The sequence below is a fragment of the Ursus americanus genome, chromosome 26 (genome assembly GCF_024610735.1).
Source record: "Ursus americanus isolate L20-20 chromosome 26, mUrsAme1.1.p, whole genome shotgun sequence".
Lineage (NCBI taxonomy): Eukaryota > Metazoa > Chordata > Mammalia > Carnivora > Ursidae > Ursus > Ursus americanus.
In genome coordinates, this window is record NC_142152.1 from 30,894,403 (window position 1) to 30,905,188 (window position 10,786).

Below are 10,786 nucleotides of genomic sequence, written 5' to 3' on the forward strand. Positions count from 1 at the left end.
GAAAGGAGGAAGGGAGGAAGAAAGGAAGGAAAAGACTTCACAAAGTTGCCACCATGAAGCAAGGAAACATGCTCATTACACACCCACCATCCATCTTCCCCAGCTGCTTTTGTCCCAGGAAGTTCATCCCTCTGAATCCATGTTGACCATCCTTTCCTATATCACATCCAGTGATTCATCCTTTCATTTCTTCTTTTCTTTCTTTCTTTCTTTCTTTCTTTCTTTGGACATCTCTTGGAGTACTTACCCGTTTTTGCCCCTACATTATGGTTGTTACTGAACATGCCTTTCTCTCTCACTGGCTGATGAGGTCCTCGTGCACCATAGCCAGATCCTACATCACTCCCAGCACAACGCCCTGAGAGTATAATGGATATATGTGCAGACAGAATAAATGAATGAGTGAGTGATTACATGAAATTCTAGTACATATTCTATTAAATAAACACATATAATATCAGTATACATTGTGATTAAGATGCAAAGAGGAAAGTGAATCATAAAAAGTATACTACAGTAACTAATAAACAAAAACATCTTAAAATATTTAGGAGACTTCTTTTGTTAAAGCTTGGATAATGTTAAGTCCTCACTAAGAGGCTGCTTCCTCATTGTTTTGTGATGAAATATGAGTACAATTTCCTGTCCCCTCACTTGGGTTGGTTTCTCAGCTCGGTGCAAGCAGATTAAGCCAGCTCCTCGGTGGACAAGATCGTCACCCCCAAGAAACATGGGTAAGTGTAAGATTAAACAATAAAATAAGATTTTTCTGTAGATAATATACTTTGGGATGATTGTCAGCAACGTTCACAACCTTTTATCGAGTTTAGGTTATATAAATGTGATGAAGCAGAACTTTATAAGAGAGAGTAATGGGGAGATTGACACATGGTTTCCTCTTCTCTGAGCAGTGGTAAAAGGATGTCAAAATTAACATTTAGAAATAGTTAGGTAAAACTACCGATATACAAAAGAGGAATATTTATGCTCCATTCACTTTTCAGGAAACATCATATCAGCAAATTGAATTAAGAGTTTTTGAAGAAATCTACCAGCTCCCAGCTGTAGAGCCATCCTGTACCATTTCCTGGTTGGTACGATGATCTCGTGATACTTTTTATGTCATCAGAAATACTGTCAAATTTGGAAATAGGACTTCCAGTATTAATAAATATTAAGTCGTAATTCTTAACAAGTGGCTGTCAGTGTCTAGCACCTAGTAGTCTTAATAAGCTGCTATTAAACCCATCGATGAAGGGAAGGACGGGTTTCCTATAGCCTGTAGGAAAACATTGTCATCAGTGATTTGTACTAACCAGCAGCTGGTAATAATGGATATATTTTAATACACTGGGGACTATCTTGTTTTGACTTTTGGTAAAAATTCAAGTCAAAATTAGAAACTTACCCAAATTTCTTGGCACTGGTTCTAAAAACAATTTGTCCAAATTTTATTAAAGTAGTGAAAATGTTATCTGAAAAGAGATACGAATAATAAGAACTATATATTCCATTAAAATCTCACAAGCAAAAAAAAATCTCAGATTCACACAAATTAATTCAACAAGTATTATCTGCAGAGCTTGGTATCATATGTGAAATGTTGCTGTACAAATTACATTCTGAGTGCCTCTGGCATCTCTGCTGTGCTCTGGGTAGATGGTCAAAGATGACCTCCTCTCAGGACATATAGGGGACAGCATAAGGACACCTGCAGACTAGCAGTGTGTCATTAAAACAGTACTATCATCTAATACGTAATGAATGCCTCCCACGTGCTAGGAACATCATGTGCGTTCTCATTTTATTGTCACCATAACTCTATAAAGTGGGTGTTAATATGACCTGTGAAGACTGAAACTTAGAGAAGCAGCATCATGGTCACAAAACCCTCAAGGGCTGTAAGAGCCTTTGGGAAAGTCTCCAGAGCCACACGCAGAACGACAGCCTCATAACCACTGCTTCATAACCACCAACAGAGAAGACGCTCTGCTTCATCAAACTATTTGATCTTGTGGTGGTTTTAGTCAAGGCAGGAAACGTTTTTACAGAGAAAGAAATTCATTCCATTGAGAACTTTATAAATCCTCCTAAAATCATGTTTCCCTTTTATCCATCTTTTTTGCTTCCTGAAGAGAAAAGCTGCATACTTATTAAGATGAATAGAGGAGGAAGGGGCACCCACTGCCGATCCCCCCCACCCCACCCCTGCCCTGACCTCTCAGTCCTGGTCCCAAGGAAGGATGTTTTCAGGGTTGAGGTGTTCTCCCCAGACACGTGAGCCTAGTGATAGAGGGGACCCTGTGCAGCCATCAGAGCACAGTTCCATCCTCCATAGCTTATTCAACCCTTTGTGCATTCCAGACTTTTTTCTAGTGTCGTTTTCCTTCTTCACTTTTATCCCTTAGAGGTCCCTTTAATGAGGATTTTGGGGTAAATTTTCTCAGTGGTAGTTTATCTTAATTCGTCCTTAATTTTGCTCTGGTTTTGACATTTAGTTCTGTTGGGTATATAATTATAGGCTGACATAAATGTTCATGGCCACTCGGGAGTATCAACCCACCGTCTCCTGGTTTGTCTTATTACTTCTGTGAAGTCCTTCGTCACTCTAAAGTTCATTCTTTGTAGGTACTCCATTTTTTCTCTCTGGCCCTTTTTTTCTTAGTCTTGGATCGGCAGCGTCATTGCAGTGTGGCTAAGTGGATGTAGATTTCCATCTTTGTTTTTAATCCTATTTGGGATTTGCTGGGTTTCATAAATATGAGGATTCCATGTCCTTCATCAGTCCTGGACAGCTGTCGGTCATTATTTTTTCAAACATTCCCTATTTTCTCTCTTCTGTCCCTTATGGAACTCCAATTAAAATACACGCTGACCTTTTTGCTTTATCCTCCATGGCTTTTCGGTTTTTTTCCCATCTCTTTAACACTCTGATAATTTCATATTATTTCCTTAGATCTATCTTGCAGTATATTAATTTCCTCTTCAGCTAAAGCTCATCAGTGGATTAGCCCCTGTGTTGGTTTTTTAAATTTAAATTATTACATTTTTTATTTTTGGAAAGCTTTTTTCAATCTTATTAAAAATATGTCAATTTCTTTTTTGTAGTCTCTTGTCCTTGCTCCTGCGTTTCAATTCCTTCCTTTGTTTCTTATTTTTTTAAAAATTTTATGTATTTATTTGGGAGAGAGGGAGTATGAGGGGGGTGGGGAGGATCAGAGGCAGAGGGAGAAGCAGGATCCCCGCTGAGCAGGGCTCCATCGCGGGACCCTGGGATGATGACCTGAGCCAAAGGCAGACGCTTGGCCAAACTGAGCCACCAGGCGCCCCTCCTTTATTTCATATTAAACATTCTTGTTTTGTGTTGTATATCAATTTTTTCCTAAAGTTTTTGTGGATCTGCTACTCATCTTCCTCATTTTTGATGAATCTCAAACGTAGTGGTTAGTGTGTGTGTGTGTGTGTGTGTTGTAATGCGCTCATATTTGTTAGAACTCTATCTGTGAGGATTCTTTTTTATTTATATTTTCTGTTGAAATATAGTTGACACACAATATTACATTAGTTTCAGGTGGACAACATAGTGATTCGATGACTCTCTACCTCATTCTATGCTCACGGCAAGTGGAGCTACCCTCTGTCACTGCCACACAACACGATTACACGATTACAGTAACACTAACTTGATCCCCTCTGCTGTACCTTTCATCCCTGTGACTTATTCCATAACTGAAAGTCTGTATCTCCGCCTCGCCTTAGCCCAGCTTGCTCACCCTCATGACCCCGGCCTTCCGGCAACCATCCATTCTTTCTGAGAGAATTCTTTGAAGCCTGGGTTGAGAGAACTTTCCTCAAGGGATGATTTGTATCTACTTCTTCCAGGTGCCTAGGATATTTGCTTTTCCATATAGCAAACTTTCATTCTTGGGGAATTCATTTTCATATTGTTTAAATTATTTATTGCTCGCTTTGGTTTCTATGGATTACTTTTCACATGTGAGAAAAGAAGTAAAATCCTATCAGTTCTTAAGAAGCTCTCTATGCTCCATCGGCAGGCCACACAGATGCTGGTGAGCTGTCACGATTCTCTGTAACTCATTCCACAGAGCCTTTGATTCTACTTTCTAACTCTTTAATTGCAGTCTAACACGATGCAGAAACCCGCACGTGTACAGCTTGGTGAATGCCTACAAAGAACACGTTCATGGACTCAACACTCACAGCAAAACCAGAACATGGCAAATTCTCAGAAGTCCCCCTCGTGCCCTCTTCCAGTCATTACCCGGCCCCTCCTCCAGGGTAACCACTACCTGACTTCTTTTTTTTTCCCTGACATTTAAATGTTACATGTGGGGGCGCCTGGGTGGCACAGCGGTTAAGCGTCTGCCTTCGGTTCAGGGCATGATCCCGGCGTTGTGGGATCGAGCCCCACATCAGGCTCCTCTGCTATGAGCCTGCTTCTTCCTCTCCCACTCCCCCTGCTTGTGTTCCCTCTCTCCCTGGCTGTCTCTATCTCTGTCAAAAAATAAATAAAAAATCTTTAAAAAAAAAAATAAAAAATAAAAAATAAATGTTACATGTGATACCCTATAACCAAAGCAAACAAGGCTTTGTCCACCTAACGTGCAGCAAGCCAATGAAAACTGTCGCTCTTGCAGTGAAGAAAGGTAGGCTGTTTATTAGTGAGGTCCCACCCAGGAGAACGGGGAGCTAATACTCTAGAGTCCTGAGCTCCCCAATGGCTTGCAGGTGAAGGCTTTGAAGGGCAAAATTTGGGGGAGGGGTCTCCCGAGGAAGTGGACGTCATTGAGTGGAGGCCCATGACGTCCTGCTAACAGGTGCTCTGATCCAGTTTCATCCGGCCCCCGAAGGTCTTTTCCATCTCAGGGGACTTAGATTCTGAAAAATATCTTTATTCCTTCTGTTAGAGATTTCATTTGGTACATTTAGTAATTATACCTTTAAGGTAGTGCTGATTAACTACTTGTAAGCTCATGGGATTGCATTTCTACAGGTTCCCTGGCCCGTCCAGCCATGCCTGCAGGTGGTATAACCTCTAGGGCTCATTCTTTTTTTTTAAGAGATTTTATTTATTTATTTGAGAGAGAGAGAGAGAACGAGCAGGGGAGGAGTACAGGGAGAAGAAGAAGCAAACTCCTCACTGAGCAGGGAACCCAATGCAGAACTCAATCCGAGGACCCTGGGATCATGACCTGAGCCCAAGGCAGACATTTCACTGACTAAGCCACCCAGGCGTCCCTCTAGGGTTCGTTCTTGCATCTGAACTGACAAGACAGATGCAGGCTTCAACTCCACATGATTTTTGCAACAATGCAGACATATCATGCTACGTATACAGCAATCTCACAATAGGTCTTACCTACATTTTCTTCCTTACCACATTATGAGTGGTGAAAGATAATTAATTTCAACTTTGAAATAATTCACAGCGGATTCTGAACTCAACAATAGACTCTTTGAAGCTCAGTCTCATGACGCTTAAGAACTGGGAGATTGTTTTGAGTGTGGTAGCAGGATATATGCTTCTTTTAGCCATCTATTTCTTAAATCAAGTGCAGGGAAAATTAGAGCCTGTCTAAGTAAATCCGATACTTTATCCATTGTAGAAAAGAAATCCATGGGCACATAACAACACATTGTTACTAAGTGTGAGGACATGATGCAAGATGATGATTTTTGCAAGTTTATTTGAAGCCTGTGTAGTCTAACAGACAATATGGAAGTGATGCTTTCCAGAAAACATGTGATCACTTTTGTCCACTTTACAGAAATGATTATTCACAAATTATTTTCTTTAATTAGATCTGTTATTATGGCTAGAAGACTTGTACTAATCTATTGGTGCTACTATTTCAGTAGAAAATAGAAAATAATTCTCTTCTTTCTCAACAAAGCTGGCCTGCATTGCTGCAAAAATACCTCAGCTTTATAAGGCATTTTTATGTAAAAAGCAGAAAGCAAAATAATTAAGAGTCAAGAGGCTTTATCCGGCATTCCAACCTAGGATTGCGGCCAAGTTCTACCAATGATTACATAGGTATTTCTGGCTAATGGCTTACTATGTGGCCCAATTCTTTATTTGTAATATAAGGTTATAATAAATAGCATGGAATTGTAGTAACACATAAATTATAACAAAATATGCCATTTTAAATGGTGCCTAGCACATAGAAAGCCTTTAATAAATGGATCACTGTTCTGATTTCGGACAGTGTAGATTAACTTTACCTACTTTTTAATCAGATAGTATATATTCTTTTGTGCCTGCCTTTTTCTGTCACTCTGCATTATGCTTCTGAGCTTCAACTGTGTTATGGTCGGCAGCAATCATTTGTTTATTTTCATCGATGTATAGATTTCGATTGTGTCAATATTTACTTATCCATTTACTTCTCTGCTCTATTGCAAGCGCTCATGCCACTTGAGGGCTACGACAAATAACACTACTGTGAGTACTCAGTTCTGCCCCACATCCTTCAGTAAACACACGTATGTGTTTCTGTTGACCATACACCTCGAAGTGGAATTGCTGAACCACATGATATACTCTAAGTGTCAAAACAATTTTCCAACCCACAGTACATGAGTCCCAGGTGCTCCACATCCTCACCACAACTTGGTAATTTCTGTCTTTCTCATTTCATTTATTCGGGTGCGTGCGTAGTTGTATCTCCCTGTGGTTTGGTTTTAGCTTGTATTTCCTTGATGACTGACAACGTTGAGCACGGAGATCCAGCACTGATTCATGGCTGGTGGGCCGTTCACAGGACTAAACTACGAGTGTAGACGCAGGCCCCATTCCCATGTGAGGGCCCGCCAGAAGCCTTGAATACTCAGGGATTTTCCAACATGGCTCCTCACGGAAACACAGCGGAGACAAGGAACTTGGCAACCTTCCCTGCTGTCCGCAAGCGGCTGTCCAGTTAGTTGTTTTCTTACGTTTATTTTCTAGTTCACCTCTTGCGTGAGGGCCGACGCTCCAGGATCCCCACACGCGTGGGATGGCGAGCACCGCTTCCCGCCCGCTGGGTGCGCTCCGTCCGCTCGGTCTCTAGCTTTTCGGCCTTAGAGGCTCTCGTTACTCTTGCCATGCACTCTGCTTCCGGGATGTCCAGAGTCTTCTCAGGTACCTTCCGGACCTCAGCTCCCACTTCCTTTTTTTCCATCACCATTTTTTTTTTTTTCCACTCTGGAAGTTTCACCTATTGATAGAAAAGGTTGGTTTGTTTTCACATTCTGTTCATATTTCTAGGTGTGGTAAAACAAGAGGATTTGGGGAGTTTTAGTGCTGCACTTTAAGAGTGACATATAAACAGGTGCTCTAAATATGGTTTCTTCTGCTCGCGGAACCCTTGTGACTTGTGGTAGCAAGGCCTCTGCTGTGCTCAGTGCTCACAGACCTGGAAAGGAGTGGTTTTGGTGACCTCAGGCACACAACAAGAAGTCAAATCTTTCTTTCCTCCCTGCAGAGTGACTCTACCGAGTGTTTTGTGAAGTTCCCCATCACATAAGTCATCCAAAGCGCTAATAGGCCTCACTAGCAAGGGAATATAGACAGAAGTATTTCTTTACTCCACTAGGAAAAGAAGGATAGGGTCTCTGTTCCTAAGTGAATCTATAACAACAGGCCTTTAAAAAGACTAAGCTAACAAGCAATCAGATACAAAGGTAGACACTGATGACAAGATTTTGCCCAGAATTGAGAACATTCTGCCCTCTCTTTCACCAAAGTACAGGAAAGATAAAGTGCCCCCAAAGGAAGCAAAGGGAAAACAAAAGATTCAGCGCTGTCTAATGATTTATGAAGTTTCAGCAAGCCGCGGTATTTTAAAATAGTTCACTCCATTATATTTCTTGTGACAATATTTTCTTGGCTAATAAGCTGATGTTGAAAGTGCCTCCTGCCTAGATTGCATATGAAATTAAACATTTGAAGTCATATAACTATACAGTTTATCATACAACTCAAAAGCATTTACTGATTACAAACAAATCATTACATTTGCCATTTTTATTAGCTCCGAAAATGACATTGTAACTTTAGTTCTGGGATCATGTCCAGTGAGAAATGGAATTCTCAGCATATTCTCTATAATAGAATAGAATTTAATCTATCACCTTGTGGATGATTCTTATTTGAAATAGAGAAAAATTCTCAGCTTGATTTCATTCACTGAAGTCACTTAAATAATTTGCCTTTTTGAACACCTTCGTTGTAATTTAATACATTTTTGATATCTTCAAGAAATGAAATAAAAGAAGATTGTTTCAAAAGCATGATACATCTGCTAAACATCTAAACTATTCTAGTTCATCTTTCTCTACAGAAACAAAGGCATTTTAAAAAGAGATGTCAATCTCTGTGAAAACAAAGCCTTCTATATTCATGTGTGCGCCAATTTCCTACGTTTTGTGAAGAAAAACAAAATGGGGACAACACTCTGCGGACGCTAAGGGATGACCCAGGTGGTCCCTGGGGATTCTTCACCAGCATTCTGTGATAATAAGAACGTGGACTTCTGCTCGTTAAAATCCACTGGCCTTTGTGGCTCACTGCCAGGAGGCCGGATCCTGACTTCCGACCATCGATATCTTTGTGGAAATTGGTCTACATCCACCCTTTAAAAGCACCGATGAATGAATCAGAACTTCTGAAAGCAAAGAAAAATGGACACGTTTTAGTAAAAAAGAATGAGATGTTAAAAACAAACCGGAAGGAGGCAAGACTTACCTTGCTATTTACCTTCTAAGAACAAATGTCATTGCCACCTTCATAGGAGAAGATGAACAGCACCTGTATTGCAGAACAGCACGACCTGGATCACTATTTGTTTCCGGTTGTTTACATCTTTGTGGTCATAGCCAGTGTCCCAGCCAACATCGGATCTCTATGTGTGTCTTTTCTGCAAGCAAAGAAGGAGAATGAGCTAGGAATTTACCTCTTCAGTTTATCACTCTCCGATCTGCTCTACACATTAACTCTCCCTCTCTGGATTGATTACACTTGGAATAACGACAACTGGACTTTCTCCCCTGCCTTGTGCAAGGGGAGCGCTTTCTTCATGTACATGAACTTTTACAGCAGCACGGCCTTCCTCACCTGCATCGCCGTCGATCGGTACTTAGCAGTGGTCCACCCTTTGAAGTTTTCTTTTCTAAGGACGAGAAGATTTGCCTTCATGGTCAGCCTATCCATCTGGGTATTGGAAACCATGTTCAATGGTGTCATCCTGTGGGAAGATGAAACGACCATAGAATATTGTGACCCGCAAAAGTCGAATTTTACTTTATGCTACGACAAGTACCCCCTGGAGAAGTGGCAAATCCGTTTCAACTTCTTTAGGACGTGTACAGGCTACGCAATACCGTTGGTCATTATCATGATTTGCAACCAGAAGGTCTACCAAGCTGTGCAGCATAATCAAGCCACGGAAAACAGTGAGAAGAAGAGAATCATAAAACTCCTTGCTAGTATCACATTGACTTTCGTCTTGTGTTTTACTCCCTTTCATGTGATGTTGCTGATTCGCAGCATCTTAGAGCATGACGTGAACTTCAGTGAACCTCTCTTTAACCACCACAGATCTGCGAGGCAGACTTATAAAATGTATAGAATCACGGTTGCATTAACCAGCTTAAACTGTGTCGCAGATCCAATTCTGTACTGTTTTGTAACTGAGACAGGAAGATCTGATATGTGGAATATATTAAAATTCTGTATGGGGAAGCTTAATAACTCAAAAGGACAAAGGAAAAGCATACTTTCTATGTCTACCAGAGACACTGTGGAATTAGAAATCCTGGAATAGAAGCAAAGACTTTTTTTAAGGTACACGGTATCGTATCATCAAGATTATATTTTGAAGAGGAAGTCAAGCATGGGTGGGGACGAAGTGTTCCAATTGAATATTTTAATCCTCTTCAATGGAAATCTTTTAGAAGTGTACGGTATGGTTTTCTGGCTGTCATTAAATTGAATATTTAATAAAATGTAATATTCTCCTGATGACTCAGGACCATTATTATCAACGACAATTGTTGTTCTTGCTGTGTTTAATCTGTGCTATAACCTTTCAGAGGTTAGTAGATACACGGAACTCTGTGTCCTTAAATCAGTGAGCTTTGTGTCTGCTTTTCATGATTTTTGTCCCTCTTTCTGTGGATTTCAGACCATCAACAATCAGTTTTCCCCACTGTATGCATCTGTCTCCAACAACCCCAACTACTAAATACTGCTTCTAATTTCATTGGGTAACAAATATTTATCGGGCCCCCTCTGTGTACTAGACTTTGTGTTAAGAGGTTACAGAAGAAATGGTCTTATGAAGCCTTATTAAGCGTACCTCAGTTTGGAAACCTGGTAAGACTTTTTATAAAGAGAAAGTAAATAGTCTGAAGGCCTCTTCTAAGATATAAAGCTATGGGCTACATGAATGCTTTCTCGGCTGCTCACAGACCTTCTTTATTTTCTTTGAAATCATAATTTTTAAAAAAATTACAGTTGAGTACAACATAGCTGAAATTACCAGAAGTTTAGTGTCTAGACAAAAAGACATATTATAAACAACATAGGCACTTATGCCATTAAATCTTACAGTCAGGGACTTCTATTTGGAATTAGACTATTTAGACAATCTTGATATAATATATTCTTTTATGTTTATATTTTTTCATTGTGGAAATTACTCTGCCTAATTTTCAGTAGGCACTCATTAAGTAAACATCTTTATGAGCCAAAATATTTTTTCAGATTTTTAAGGATTTT

General features: G+C 40.1%; 1 protein-coding gene across 1 annotated transcript; it reads left to right on the top strand.

Annotated features, from left to right (window-relative positions):
* The first annotated feature begins 651 nt into the window (after positions 1–651).
* On the top strand, positions 652–10,486 carry GPR65 (G protein-coupled receptor 65). Its single transcript, XM_045807697.2, has 2 exons — positions 652–734; positions 8,349–10,486. Exon 2 carries the CDS (start codon positions 8,805–8,807, stop codon positions 9,828–9,830), a length of 1,026 nt encoding a protein of 341 aa, XP_045663653.1. The 5' UTR covers positions 652–734; positions 8,349–8,804; the 3' UTR covers positions 9,831–10,486.
* The last annotated feature ends 300 nt before the right edge of the window (positions 10,487–10,786 follow it).